Source organism: Wolffia australiana, chromosome 1 (genome assembly GCF_029677425.1).
Source record: "Wolffia australiana isolate 7733 chromosome 1, ASM2967742v1".
Classification (NCBI taxonomy): Eukaryota; Viridiplantae; Streptophyta; class Magnoliopsida; order Alismatales; family Araceae; genus Wolffia; species Wolffia australiana.
In genome coordinates, this window is record NC_135835.1 from 11,451,254 (window position 1) to 11,467,138 (window position 15,885).

At 38.4% G+C, this 15,885-nt stretch overlaps 1 protein-coding gene across 1 annotated transcript; it reads left to right on the top strand.

The window, feature by feature from the left end:
* Window positions 1-283: 283 nt before the first annotated feature.
* Window positions 284-2,836, top strand: LOC144706491 (uncharacterized). Its single transcript, XM_078579474.1, has 2 exons — window positions 284-2,238; window positions 2,310-2,836. The coding sequence occupies exons 1-2, from the start codon at window positions 1,303-1,305 to the stop codon at window positions 2,751-2,753; spliced, it is 1,380 nt and encodes a 459-aa protein (XP_078435600.1). The 5' UTR covers window positions 284-1,302; the 3' UTR covers window positions 2,754-2,836.
* Window positions 2,837-15,885: the final 13,049 nt, after the last annotated feature.

Consider the following 15,885-nt stretch of genomic DNA (forward strand, 5'->3'; position numbering starts at 1 on the left):
CTCTCTTCCTCTCTCTCACCCTATATCTCTCTCTCTTCCTCTCTCTCACCCTATATCTCTCTCTCTTCCTCTCTCACCCTATCTCTCTCTCTCTCTTCCTCTCTCTCACCCTATATCTCTCTCTCTTCCTCTCTCTCACCCTATATCTCTCTCTCTTCCTCTCTCCCGCTCTCTCTCTCTCTCTCTCTCTCTCTCTCCCTCTCTCTCTCTCTCTCTCTCTCTCTCTCCCTCTCTCTCTCTCCCTCTCTCTCGCCCTATATCTCTCTCTCTTCCTCTCTCTCCCCCTATACCTCTCTCTCCTCCTCTCTCTCACCCTATATCTCTCTCTCTTCCTCTCTCTCACCCTATATCTCTCTCTCTTCCTCTCTCACCCTATCTCTCTCTCTTCCTCTCTCACACCCTCTCTCTCTCTCCCTCTCTCACCCTATCTCTCTCTCTCTCTTCCTCTCTCTCACCCTATCTCTCTCTCTCTCTCTCCCTCTCTCTCCCCCTCTCTCTCTCTCTCTCTCCCTCTCTCTCACCCTCTCTCTCTCTCTCTCTCTCTCTTCCTCTCTCTCTCACACTATCTCTCTCTCTTCCTCTCTCTCGCCCTATCTCTCTCTCTTCCTCTCTCTCATCCTATCTCTCTCTTCCTCTCTCACCCTGTCTCCCTCTCCCTCTCTCTCACCCTATCTCTCTCTCTTCCTCACTCTCACCTATCTCTCTCTCCCTGACTCTCTCTTCCTCTCTCACCTTCTCTCTCATTCTCTCTCTCCCACTTTTTCTCTCCTTTTCTCTTTCTATCTCTCCCAATCTCACTCTCTCCCTATCTCTGTCTCTCTATATCTTTCTCCCTCACACTCTCTCTGTCCATATCTTCCTCCCTCACTATCTCTCCATATCTCTCTCTCTCTCTCTCTATATCTCTCTCTCTATATCTCTCTCTCTCTCTCCTTATCTATATCTCTTTTCCCCGCTATCTTTTTACACATACATTTACATGCGCTCTTTATAATTTCTCTTTCTCCATGCTCCCTCTTGCTACTCTCCCTCTTTGACGCTATACCTCTCTCTACTGTCATTCTCTCTCGCTCCCCGTCCTGAATCTTTTCGTCTCACCAGACGACACTGCCCAGCCTCTTTCTATCCCCATCTCTCCACTCACATCTCTTCCCATCATCCTATCAACCAATCGATCTCTCTCTATCATCACAATCTATCTAACTCTAATCCATCTAGCGCATCCCTTCTCTCTATGCACTTCCTTATCTTACTTGTCGGAAGGGGGGTGATAGACTTCCAGCCAGCGAGCCGCAAACAGAGATGGAGAGGATCGTGGAGGTGGCGGAGCAGGAGGTGCTGATAGACTTCCAGCCGGGAGTCAAGTGCCGAGCCACGGCCCACATAAGGTCCGTCCACGCCACGGCCAAGGTGGTCTTCAAGGTCCAGACCTCGTCTCCTCACAAGTTCCTCGTCAACCCGCCGAGCGGCCTTCTTCCGCCGCTCGCCGCCGGATCCTTCCAGATCATCCTCAAGCCACAGCCGCACCCGCCGGCGCACCTCCCCCGGCTCGGCTCGGACCGCTTCCTCGTCAAGGCCGCGGTCCTGGACGACGAAATCCTCCCCGCCGGCTCCGACTCCGTCGCCGCCTGGTTCGACGCCCGCCCGCAAATCCCCACCCAAGACGCCAGACTGAAGGTCGCCTACGTCGGGCCGTTCCTCCTCCGCCGGGCCGTCTCCGACGCCGACCCCGACGCCGTCAACCACATCCTCCGCCGTCAACCGTCCCTCCTCTCCGAGCTCGGCCCGGCCGAGTCCGCGAGCCTGTTCCAGACCGCCTCCCCGCACCGCGCCGTCCTCGACGCGCTCGTCCAGGCCGGGCTGAAGCCGCCGCCCGAGCCCAGACCGGCCGCATCCTCCAAGGGCTGGACCCCGGCTCACTCCGCGGCCGCGGCCGGCGCGGACGCTGCGCTGTCTCAGCTAGCCGAGGAGCCCGGGGCGCTTGACCGCAGAGACGGCGAGGGGAGAACGCCTCTCCACTTAGCCGCCGGGAAGGGCCACGTTCGTTGCGCCAAGTTGCTTCTCGAGAAGGGAGTCGACGCGAACGCGCAGAGCAACGACGGCCGAACCGCGCTGCACCGCGCCGCCGCCGCCGGCGACCATGAGATGGCCGCGCTGCTGCTCGACGCCGGCGCGGACCCTTCTCTGCTAACTCACCGCGGCCGCTCTGCTCTCGACATGGCTCGCGATAAGGGCCACGTACGTCTCTCTCTTTCGCTATCTCTCTTCTTAGTTTTTTTCCTGAGATGGGTTTTCGTGTTCGTTTGAAGCATGAAGCGGTGGAGGTTCTGGAGAGGGGGGAGATGGTGCTGACGGCCGCGAGGAGAGGGGATCGCCGGCTGCTGGAGGCTCTCCTGAAGAAGGGGATTGGTGCTAATAGCCGCGACCATTACGGCATGACGGGGCTTCACGTAGCGGCGGTGAAAGGAAACCGCGAGATCGTCGCATTGCTGGTGGAGTTCGGCGGAGAGGTGGAAGGCCAAGACGTGGAGGGTCATACGCCGCTGCACTTGGCCGTGGAGGGCGGCTGTGTTGATACGGTCGCGGCGCTGCTCGACTTGGGAGCCGACGTTAACGCGAAAAGCCACAGAGGGGCAACGCCGCTCTTCATGGCCAAGTCCATGGGCTACGACGCCGTCTCTCAGCTTCTCCTTAGCCGGGGGGCCGCCTCCTCCAGCGCTGCCTCCTCTTCTCCAACCCTCTCTCCTCTGTGAAGTAGAACTATTGGTTATTCGAAAACTGTCGATGTTGAAGCGCCGGGCGCGGAATTTGGAGAATAGTTGAGTTTGAACAAGAACGTGGATTCTCATCTTCTGCCGAACTCGATTTCTGTCACTAGCTTAAAGTTGAGAAGATCTGGGCGTAGTCAGTGTCTCGGTAGTTTTGCAGGATTTTTCTTAGTAATCAGTTAATCTTACGTGAATAAATAGGTTGACGTGAAGCTTCTAACAGTATACTCCTCGAATAGGTTGGATATGATAACGCACTCAGATGCGCACAGCAGAAGAGGTCATTTGTCTTCCAAATATTTCTCATTGTTCTTCGATAAAAACCAACCGAAGAAATCTTAAATCTGTAACCTTCCATCGTTACATTCACCTCTTATAAGGATAAAATACCATTGCCACGATCTCAGGAGAATGCCAGAAGGTTGAGAAGGTTACCATCTCTTCAAGGACATCTGGACTTGAAGAAGATCCTCCGACCAAGAGCCTTTCAACGTGGATAAATGAGGAAATGCAGTGGAAGAGATGGAGAGAGAAGGGAATTTTTTAGAGTATGGCGTTGCTAGAAATGAGTAACCACTGCTGGGGACCAAGTAGAAAGGGATAGAAGAGTGGGGAGAAAGGAGGCACCTCACGGTCGCAAAACCTCGCGATCCATGAATGAAACTCCTGAAAATCAAGTCAAGCACACCATTCACGCGGGTCAAAACAAGGCTTTTAAAAACAACTAAACATTGCCTGACGCATTGCTCACGGTTTGAGGCAGGACCAATCGACCCTCCTTTCCAACATCCTCTCTGTTGACTTATATTTTGTACGAGTCAAGACCTATTTGAATTTAATAACTATTTCATGTATTTTATGTGTTTATTATTTTTATAAGTCAAAAAACATAATTTTGAATCATGTAAATATCTTTAAGGGTTTTTTTTCACTTTTTCCCCTCTTCCAAAATTTGTGCCACGCTGGCAATCCACCGCAAAGATCAAGGAGTGGATAATCTCAGATTGTTGAGATAATTTTGAGGGTAGCTTTGCCTTTCCAACCATCGCATCTAATTTGTAAAGTATTTTGTTCCTAATTTGTAAAGTATTTTGCTCATTCAAAATCCCATTTGGGCTTGTTCTCATCTTTTGAAGGTAAATGATTGGAGGGATGATTCTTTTGAGACACATGAAGAAAAGCACCACTCAGTCTATTGGACACATGACAACGAAGTAAGTGTGATCTTCATAATTTTTGGACATATATCTTCATTCTTTTTCCTAGGTTGTCATCATGAATAGCCTAGGTTTTCAACATCACACACATCACCTCCAACTCTACTGCTCATCAGCACATACCTGCATCCATCTCTATCACCACCTGTGACAATAAAATCTACATCAGTCACCCTGGCCCATCTCTCCCTAGTGTGTATCCATAACCATCTCCTCCACAATCCGCAAAGATGAAACTCATCCGCTTAGCCCATTTATACTAAAGCCATTTGCTCTTAAAGCAGAGCCATTGAAGCTTTGGCAAAGGTATATATTTTGAATTAAATAGAAATTTATATTATGAAATTCAAACAAAATTCCCAATTTTAAATAGGAATTCATTCTCTTGTCATTTTAAAATTATTTAAATGTGCCATTTATTCATAACAAATTAATAAAATAAACTTACTGAATATTCAGTGGCATTGCATTAATCTTGAAAGTATAAAGTGGTCAGAAATGTTGACTTAGTCTTTATAGACCAAGTCATATAGAATGGTTAACCTTTGTAATAATAATTTACATTGGCTAACTTGTGGTCAACACTGTACAATATCTATAGTGTACATTAATATTTCTTGGGACTATTTAAGTCTGAAGATGGATTAAAAGAATATAATTTTATGTAATATCTTTGTGCTTCTGATGAGAAGTTGACCATCGACAGCAAGTTCAACGGGTCAAGCATAGGATACTGGAAAAGTTCAACATTATAAGGTCCATGTGTCTAGAATATTTTTAGTTAGTGTGAAATTGACCTCAATTCTTTTGAAAAGTGAAATAATCTTTCCAAAATTCATATATATATATATATATTGATGGTTCTTTAATAGTTGACTTATTTCAAATTTTATAATATGACAGGATATTTGTAAAAAAATAGTTATGGAAATCAAATTTTTGGATATTTCTTTATTTTATTTTAAAGGAAAATTTAAAGTAACATTTTTACTTTTAGTCTATAGTTAAAAACTAATTTGTCAATTAATGCAAGGTTTTAAGGATATCTCATAATTATGTATCAACATCATTTCATAATTTTGATTATTCAAAAATAAAACTGAATTTTATATAGAAGAATAATACATAAACTTCTATGAAATAATTCAATGGAATTCAGATAATTGTCTCAATCACGGATATCCTTGTCCCATCTTGTGCCTCTGATTCATTCAGCTATTTTTCCTAACCTTCCCTATGATTATTTAAGGGTTCTAGTGAAGCCTGAAGGTCTCCACTATCTAGGATGCAAGGAAGCACTCTTAAATCAGAAAAATATTATCACAAGGTCGATTCAATAAAAATATGGAAAAAACATTTTTTACATAAATATAAGATGTTGCCAATATATTAGAGCGTATGGGTACTGAGAGGACAGTAATCAAAATTTCAGCCCTAACTTTAATCTGTTTTTTCAGATATCGACCCAGAAGTTGGAGCATTATCAACAATTCGATTTCCTTTCTCCCATAAATCTGCTTCATCAGATTCTTTTTTCTGACAAAATTTCAAGTGTGACATTGTTGTTATCTTTAGATTGTCTCTTAAAATAAATCCAATTGACCCAAGATTTGTCATTGCCAACGCATGAAAAATAATTATATAATGCATTAAGTGAATCTCACCACATGTCCACTCATTTTTTTCCTTGATTGTGGCACTTATTCTTGCCTCATGTGTGCAGAACACAAACCCTTATCAAAGCCCATTTTCTGTCTTTATAAGTTATTTTCCAAATGAAGAAATCCATAAAATTATAAAAAAAACACAAGAATCTAGGTAAAATTATGGAATAAAATTTTCTTTACTTCACACATTATAGAGTCCAAATATTAGCTCTAAATTATATCAGTATAGTAATCAATATATTTATGTATGTATAATTTTAATACATATATAATATATGATAATATGAATTTTAATATCACTCAGGTGCATAAAAATGATGAATGACATGTAAAATCTTGATATGGATGGATGTTATAACGGAACTAATATCATTACCCTATCAAAATGGCACATAAATAAATTATTCAAAATTAGAAAATGTTTAAAAAATCTAGATCATCAGAACCTTTGCATCAGGCACATAACCATTCACAATTTGATCTTTACATATTATTATTCTATAATCCTCTCTAGACCTAAACTTGCCAATTTCCCATCCAGTTAGTCATTAAAGAATTTCTCAGTAGGAATTTATGAATTACTCCACCCATATTTTAATTTTAAATGCTCTTTAGTTACTGTAGATATTTATAAGTTAAATTCACAGATCAATTAATTAATTTAATAAAAAATCCAATCTTGAACACACTATTTTGATACTCATAAACAAAGTGGAGGAGTTCTGTCGGTTAACAAATATTCCCTGCAACTATGAGAATGAATCCAAATCACAAATATGCTTAAGTGAGTTTATTATGGTTCACTAAAAGTACAGTAAACTCACATTGGTATATTCCAACCTTTCCGCTCCATAAACCATTGAATTATAAACACATTAAAACAGAAATAATGGAGTAAATCTATGAAGAAATTCAAAAAAATGGTAATACATATGTGTATCGCGGTACCCAAAAATAATTGCCACCAAAACTGATGCTTCTAAGGTCGTTGGATTTTTATTTGATGAAGTTTTTAAATTTATTTGCAATATATCCTGAAAATCAGATTGTCGCACTGAAAGATTAAAGATATTTATTTCTCTTTGCCCATATTTATTTTCTATTCCTATATCCTTATGTTGTATTTCAAGAATATCACTTTTCTATGTTTATTGGCTATATCATGAATAGTATCTATAAATTATTTACCTTTCACAATATATATATAAAATTTAGTATGCCATCGTGAAGGGACTTTGCTGGATTTAATCAAAAGCCTGTGGTTATAAATTTTCAGCTGAAGACAAGAAAGGGGTGGATTGCAATGAGCCCAGGACGAATATCCTCTAACAAGCCTTGCTGTTAAAGATGTACCTAATTTTCATGCAGCTGAGGAAAGGCATGATGAAAGATCGTAGTCTAACTTTTCATTGAAATTACAGGGCTAATAAACATGAAACAGGCGAAAAAATTACATTGATATTATTGAGTCCATTTTAATGAAATCACCAAAATCTTAGATGCTAGTTTAATAATGCATATCTGTGAATACTAATGGAATCCATTGATTATCAATATCGTGGAGGAATAATTTGGGTTTCACACTCTTACCCGTGATAAATTAAAAGAGGGATTGTATATTAGTGAGTAGAGAGCTTATGGAGAGATAGATAATTTATTAGACATTTAGAAGTGAACCAGAAACACCCAATGGTAATGACCAAGCCATGAAAAGCAGCAGAGACTGGAACAAGATAATATCAGTAATTACAGAAATTTAATTTAATGAACACAAAATAACTAAATAAAAAAATACATGAAAAAAGCAGTCTTGGAGACCACTGACTCTACTCGACTAGTCATTTCTAGCCCCTGTTGATGTCTAGCTTTATGACAAAAAATCTTCCCCTAAATCATGGCTCTTATTATTAAATTTAAAATTCCCAGATTAGTTTTCAGTTCAATGAACTTTAATTTCCCTAATGACTTTATAAATATACCCCCAGTTGGTTACTGTAGCTAAAATTCTACAAACTAATCTTCTTCTCGTCATGTCATGAACATAAAAAATGATATTTAATCCCAATGTACTTTGGTCTGGAATGGAATACTTGGATCTTTGACAGGGCTATGGCTGATGTCTTTTCAACCATCAGCTTCAGTGGTATGTATTTTGTGCTCTTGAGTTCTTGAAGAGGTAGCTGCTTTTCAACTTAACATCTTAGCCATATGCTGTGACAAGCAGCAGAGTTAGAGGCAACATAATTACCCTCACAATATAATAAAACAAGAATCTTCCGCTTCCACAAAGTTTCAATAATCACGTCCGAGCCATAGATGCAAACCCAAAAACTCTCTGGTGCTTCACATTTGGCTTCATCCCTATCCAATATACTTAGTGTTCTTATGTATATTAACTGATATTTGGTCGTACGTAGTGTAAGATAAATAAATAGGTCTAACATGGAAGAAGGATGATTATTGATCTAGATAGGACATTAAGAATATGCAGAATACTATGATAGTTTTTTTAATTTTAGAGGGACTTAATTAATTATATTAAGAGAAAGAGTAGTAGAAGATAAGAGGAAGAATAGCATTAATTATCAATTATAATCATTAATATATAGTTAAGGAATAACATATGATAGCATAATATGGTTTATATAAATATATATTTAGCATTTTTTAATAAGAGAAAAGTGAGAAAAAATTGCAAAAAATAGAAAAAATTGTAAGTGCTCGGAGTGTGTTTGTGAAAATGCTTCAAGAAATCCAGAATACAAAGTCCAAAGAGATCTGGGTTCCTAAAGCAATCAACAATGATCTACATTTAAACAAGGACGATAGCAATATCAGGGGAACGATCAAGGGGATTATGAATTTATAGAACACCTGATAAACCCAAAATATGGCATGAAATTATACACATTTGAAAGTCATTTTGGGATCATTTTATGTGCATTATCTTCAATTTTACAAGAATTTTCATCTTATGCACTAAATGGAGAAAATGATAGCACAATGCATTTAATGGAATTTTTACATATTTTATAAGTCCAAGTATTTATTAGTAAAAATATGTTTAAAACATTGTTAGTATTAATGATATGAATTCTTCGTTTAGTATGTCAATCTATGCTTTTGCAGGGAGGAAATCAAAGTTGAAGGAAGAAATAAAATAAAGAATGATAGAAATAATATATATAAGAATAAAAAAATTGGTTTTAAGCAAGCAGCTAGGGCTGAGCTTGGGCGCAATGCCCAAGCCAGCCATAGGTCAATGAACGCAGGGCACTAAAACCCACCTTCAGCCGGCAAGCCTTATTACAGGCACATAAGTCCACACAAGTCCCACAAGCACCCCACCAAGTCCATAATAGGCCCACCATCAGCGGACCAAGTGAAGAGTCAACCAACACACGTGCATAGAGGATCATGTATGTTAATTTAATAAGAGTTGTCGAATGGCATTTACATAGAAAAACTTATTTTGGAATTATTCTATTATCCCCTAATTACTAACTACTTATCTCATCTCACCTTCACTATCTTTAGTACCTTTGTTACTGCTCGTTAATGATAACTCATTTATTAAATTCACATCTGAAGTCCAGTCCCCCGGGAGACGATTTTGCTCCCATTATACATTTGAGCAAGTTTCTATTTTTATCAAATTTACTTGGCTTTAGGCAAATTTAAATTACAAAGAGTTAATAATTAATACGCAATTTACCTTCACCAACACCCTGATTCAAAGAGCAGCAATAGGGGTCCCATTCATCGTCCCCCTAACCTTGGTTTGCGTTGCGTACTCTTCTCCTCAGTGATGGAGTGATTCTGTGGTGTCCTGAGCCATCCTTGATCTTCCTGACGAGCCTTCAAGCAGGTATAGATGTATCACAGTCTCTTCTCAAGCTCCTAGGATCCCTCCAAGAGTCCTCATTCTCCCCTTTTCTTGCGATGAATATTTCCTAATTAGGCATCCAAAATTAAATAATAAGGATCAAGAGAGAAGCTCTCTCAATCCTCCATTAATTGGCCCCCAATCCAATGATTCTTCCAAGCTTTTGGGATCAGGATATGGTTCCCCCGATCACGAACCACCTCTGGTCAACGTACAGGGATGAGTGCGAGGGTGGCAAAGGATGAGTTTATCCCCCGACTATTCGATCTCTGGGAAAATGGGTAAACAATCATGAACCTATTCATGATGGTTCACCCCTTGTGCCACTTCATTGGTCCCCTTACGGACCTTGTTTGATGCTCTGTCAGCATTTCATGCTCTAATTTGCCTTTCCTTGGTCTGGGTTTTATGTCAGAAGTTGTAGCAAATGAAAAATATAAAGAAACAAGTTAGTAAGCATATATGTCCAATAAAGCTCATCGTCAAATCTGATTTAGAGGATTGGATGGCCGAGATTATATTAATGCACTTCAAGAGGCCTGATATCACTCATGCATTGAGCTAGGTTAGTTTAAAGGTCGTTCATTTGAAAAAAATGGGTTAGAGTTAACCCATATTGATAATGTTAAAAAGTGAGACAACTATTTAAATTTAACCAAGGCTTTCATTTGAATAAATACTTCCCCTTTCGCGAACTTCCGCGGGCTATGCAATCTCTTGTTGGCCTCTTGTGCGCTCACTTGTGAGCTTTGTGGGTACTATGTTGGGCTCTATTGACAGGTGCTTAGGCCATGGTGCTTGCTGGCTGTGGGTGGGCTTGAGCACTCCTGCACTTGTCCGCCTACTTTTGGTTTGAGAGCTTCCCTTGCTAGCCGTTGGCTTCCACTAATGAGAATACTTAAGTCCATTAGTATTATAATGTTAAGACATGATTTGCATGATAATTATTGAGCTTATAAAATATGTAAATAAAAGGTATTGGTTTAACATGAAATATTATTTAAGGCATGAACGGTAAATTGGTATAAAAGTAAACCTAATATTAATGAGATGATAAAAAAATGCATTTAATATATGCAATTTTATGTGCCTCATTTTGCATTCATCAAGTATCATCAACTATTAGACCCCTTAGGTATCTGAGTTTGTACTGATGCGCTTGAAAATCTTCGGAGAATTCTTCTCCCATATTCCATTTCCTTTATCATGGAATTCATAACATTGTCTTCCTTGAGTTGTATCCTCTTATTCTGAGGACAGAAGGTGCCATCTTCACCACTAAATTATCTTTGTGTTTTTTTAACTGCACTTGGGATAAAATAATTTAGAATTCAATGAATAGGAACTTGTGGTCAAAGCATAACCATCTATTCATAAGGTCTAATGACTGCGTACACAACAATGAATGGAAATAAATTTGGTTGAAAGCTTTGTAGATGATGCTATTTAATGACTATGAATTAATTTTGTGAACTCTTTCCCCTAAAGAGCATCCACTATTTATTCTAGGTGTCTTTACACTAATTGCTATGGGGTCAGTCATATTCATAATATCAATGCCACTAGATAATCCTACTGTATTTTGATGTTTTGATATCCTTCTTGTGTATCCTTCAAATAGGAAACTTAAGAATATTTTTTGAAAGATTGGTAATATATATATTTAGAATACAATGATATCTCATCGTAATTTACTTAGTTGGACTGTATTGATGGACTTTGCCATAAACATCAACATGCGCTATAATGAATACATTGTATTAATGAACACTGAAGAATGTATGGAAAGTGTGATTGGGCTTGACAACCATATACTTCGATGATGTTTTGTTGGGTTTGGTGTCTTGGTTTGTCCATAAAAAAACACGTTTCCATGGATGCAAAAGTGTGTCGATCGATTCACAATCGATCTTTAAAATCGAACATTGAATGTATCTTATGGGGAACTCGTTCGACTCTTGAATTTGCCACTCCGAGATCGTTCTAAAGCTGTTCATGCGTCCGGCGTCTAGAAGTATCCACGTGATCACTCGGCGTTTGGATCTCCACGTCTTCTTCTTCGACTCTTCTTAAAAATCTAGAAGATCTCCTCACCATGAAGACACTCTTCCTTAGATGAGTAAAGGAGAGAATGGAGAAAGGGAGGAGCTCTCAAATCACGCTTGCATGGGTGCTTAAAATGAGACCCTTTTTCCTCTTTATATTTCCCTTAAGGTTTTTCTCAAAAACCCTACAACGTAAAATATATCCACCAATCCCCTGATGACCTTGTGGGTGTGTCCTTTTAGGCCCATGTATAATTCTAATTAATAACTTTAGTGGCCCAATAATATTTATTGACCAACTTTATTAATTAACTATATCAACATATAGACTAATTAAATACAGATTGATTTAACCTGATCGATAGGTTACGTTTCCAGCCCGTGGGGTGCCAAGGTAGACACTGTGCTCTAAAAGATACCTAGTGGTCTCGAACTCTCTCATGGAACCTTTACCGTCATTGGTTACCGTATATGTATAATCCATCATCTGCGTGAGACTCTCGAACGACTTAGGGTATGGTTTATCGTCAAACCCTCTCTGTCATTTGATTAGTACTGATGCGTAATGGGGATCATTGGAGCACGCCTTCTCCAATATCCTCACTAACTTGGCCATGGATTTTCCTGCATCATTTTTCTTGAGTCAATCTCATCTTATATCGAGGGCGGATGATCCCTTTTTGACCACTCAATCATCTCCGTATGCTTCTTACTACATCAGATCTATACCTTATTTGAATCCCATGATTAAAGGCTCATAAGTCATAGTCAAAACATAGTCGTCACTCACGAGATGTCCTTGGTGTCTCTGGTCAGTGGATCACTTATACAACCGTGACTTGAATCAACCTGATTAACGTTTAGGTATAATACCATTCAGGGATTCATATGGATCAATTCCGTGAACTCTTTCTCCAAAGAGCACACACTATCTGTCCTTAGTTTTGCCCACACTAATAGCCACATGATCATCTATACTTATCGTATAAGTAGGATCCGCTAGTGCCATTCTATCCGGATAATTCGATATCTGTCTTGACTATACATCTAATAGGAATATTTAGAATACATGTTTAAAGACTAGCGATGACTGTATTATGATCTCATCATAATTCACTAAGTCATTGCACGTATTCATAGACTTCATTATAAACATCACACGGAATAATAATGAACACAAATATTTGTAGAATAGTAATAATCAACAAAGATATGTTTGTTGAATTTGATGAGACACCAAGAGGAGAAGTTAAAGTAGGTGATGAAATGTAAGTAAAGATTGAAGGAAAATGAACAATTTAAGTTCAGACTTTAGGAGGAAAGAAGAGACTGTATATTTTGTTCCAAATTTTCATCACAACTTATTGAGTTTGGGACAACTGATGGAGAAAGGAATGAAATTTCACTTTGAGCATAATACATGTATTGTTAAGAAATAGAGGAAGGAGAAGCTAGTCATGTTTATTAACAAAATTGGTAAGAGGATGTTCCCTGCAAAAATAGGAGAGCTTCTCAATCATGCAATGATTTTAGAAAAGATGAATGATGCATGTTTGTGGCATAAAAGGTTTGGTCATTTGAAATTCAAGGCTATAAAGTTTTTGGGTAAATGAAAGCTTGTATATGGTTTACCGTTTATTTCTGAAGAAAATGATATTTGTGTGTGTTGCATCTATGGCAATCAGAAGAAGATAATTTTTTTAAATGAACATCCATGGAGAGGAAGAGCACCCTTGGAATTAGTTCATGCACATGTATGTGGTCCTATGAAAACCTCATCTTTGAGTGGAAGCAAGTATTTCTTACTATTTTTTGATGATAACTCAAGAATGTGCTGGGTTTATTTTTTGAAAGAGAAATCAGAGGTATTTCATAAATTTATTGAATTTAAGTCATGGCTGAAAATATGTGTTGACATGCTTTGAAAATTCTACCTACAAATAGAGGAGGAGAATTTCTTTCAAAGCCATTTGAGGACTATTGCAGAAAAGTTGGAATCCGTAGACAATTGACTGTGAGGAAGAGTCCTCAGCAGAATGGAGTTGCTGAGAGGAAGAACATGACAATTGTTGAATCTGCCAGGAGCATGATGCATGAATAACAATTGCCTACTAAATTTGGGCTGAAGCTGTTGCTGTTGCAACTTATATTCAAAATATTTCTCCTGTGAATGCTGTGAATGATATGACACTTTTTGAAGCCTGGTATGAGAAGAAACGAGTTGTTGGTCATTTAAGAGTATTTGGATGCATTTCTTATGCTTTAATTGATCAAAGTGAACGTGGGAAGTTGGACAAGAAAAGTGAGAAATGCATTTTTGCTGGATATATGAATGAAAGAAAAGGTTGTAGATTATATAAGCCGTTAAAAAAAGGTGATTAATTGAAAAGATGTTATTTTTGATGTGGAAAGATTTTGGAATTGGAGTGAAAAGCCTAAATATCAAGAAGGAGAAAGGAATGCAGAAATAGAAAGAATGAAATGGAGAGAGTATGTTTCTATCCCTAATTCAGACAGAGATTATAGATCAAGAGTAATTGGAGATGAATCCCCATCACCACAAAGAAAGACGAGGTCAGTAAAAGAATTATATGAGACAAGTATTTTTGCACTTTTGTCACATGATGAACTAGTAAGTTTTGAAGAAGCTAAAAGCAAGAAAGAGTGGAAGAATGCAATGAAAGATGAAATTAAGTGTATTGAGAAAAATGACACATGGGAACTTATGTATTTTACATCTTCAATTACACCTATTGGAGTAATATTGGGTTTTACAGAATCAAGCATGCATCAGATGGGAGTATACAGAGGTATAAGGAAAGGTTAGTAGCCAAAGGTTATGCACAAAATTATGGAATTGACTATTTTGAAACATTTTTGACCTGTTGAAAGACTTGAAACAATAAGATTTTTGTTAGCCGTTGCAGCTAAAAAGCATGGAGGGTATATCAGTTTGATGTTTAATCTGCTTTTTTGAATGGTATGTTATGCAACCTGGAGGATTTGTGGTTAAAGGAAAAGAGGACGAATATTACAAGTTGAAGAAAGCTTTATATGGTTTAAAACAAGGACCAAGAGCATGATATGGAATGTTACATTATTTTTGATAAAGTATGGTTTTCAAAGAAGTGAAAATGAACATACCTTATACATCAAGAGGAGCAAAGGTGATGTTATGATTGTGAGTATTTATGTTGATGATATGATTTATATGGGATCGCCTGATTCCCTTATTCAAGAATTCAAGAACCTAATAATGTCTGAATTTGAGATGACTGATCTTGGTTTACTTCATCATTTTATTGGTTTTCAAATATTTCAAGATGAAACGGGAATATATTTCTCAAGTAAGATCTGCGACAGAAATGTTGAAAAAATTTAACATGATATCATGCAAGCCATGTACTACTCCTAAGAATTCAAATGAAAAATTGACTTTGAATGATGGTATGACTTTGGTGGATGAGCAATTTTATAGAAGCATGGTGGGGAGTTTAATGTATTTGACAAATACAAGACCAGATATTATGCTATCTGTGAGTTTGGTGTCAAGATTTTTGAGTTATCCTTCTACTCGACATTTTGGGGCAGTGAAAAGAATTATGATATATATATATATGTGGAGCCAAAGAGTATGGATTACTATATGATCGATCATCTAATGTTCAATTGAGAGGATATGTGGATAGTGATTCGGCATGAGATAGAGATGAATGAAAGAGTACAAGTGGATATATTTTTCTCATCGGCTCAAGAGCTGTTTCATGGAGTTCAAAAAAGCAAGAGACAGTGGCATTATCTTCTTTAGAAGCTAAGTATGTAGTTGCATCAAGTGAAAGCCAACATGGAATTTGGCTAAATGATTTGAAGGATCTTGGTGTAGATCAAGGAAAAGCTTTTATTTTATTATGTGATAACATGTCCACAATTTCTATGGATAAGAATTCAGTATTTCATGGAAGAACCAAACACATAGAGATAAAGCATCATTATATTAGTGAACAAGTCAATGCCGGAGCAATTATTATGAAACACTGTTCATCTCTTGATCAAGTTACAGATGGATTTACCAAGGCTTTGGCTCAAGGAGGATTTGAGAAATTTAGAGATCATCTAAGAGTCAAACAGTCAACATTAAGGAGGATATGTCAGTAATGTTGAATTTTCTAAAGAGTTAAATGTCGGTTACTATGTCGGTTGGAACATAAGTTCCTATATACGTACCTAGTTTGAAAATAAAAAAAGGTTTTTTAAATTCCATTTTATGTGTTGATGTTGTGTTGCATATCCAAGTGAGTAGTG

Excerpts from the sequence above, each read along its gene's own strand:
- LOC144706491 (XM_078579474.1), top strand. The coding sequence starts at position 1,303 with ATGGAGAGGATCGTGGAGGTGGCGGAGCAGGAGGTGCTGATAGACTTC. Across the intron at positions 2,239-2,309 it reads TGGCTCGCGATAAGGGCCAC|CATGAAGCGGTGGAGGTTCT; the intron begins GTACGTCTCTCT and ends GTTCGTTTGAAG.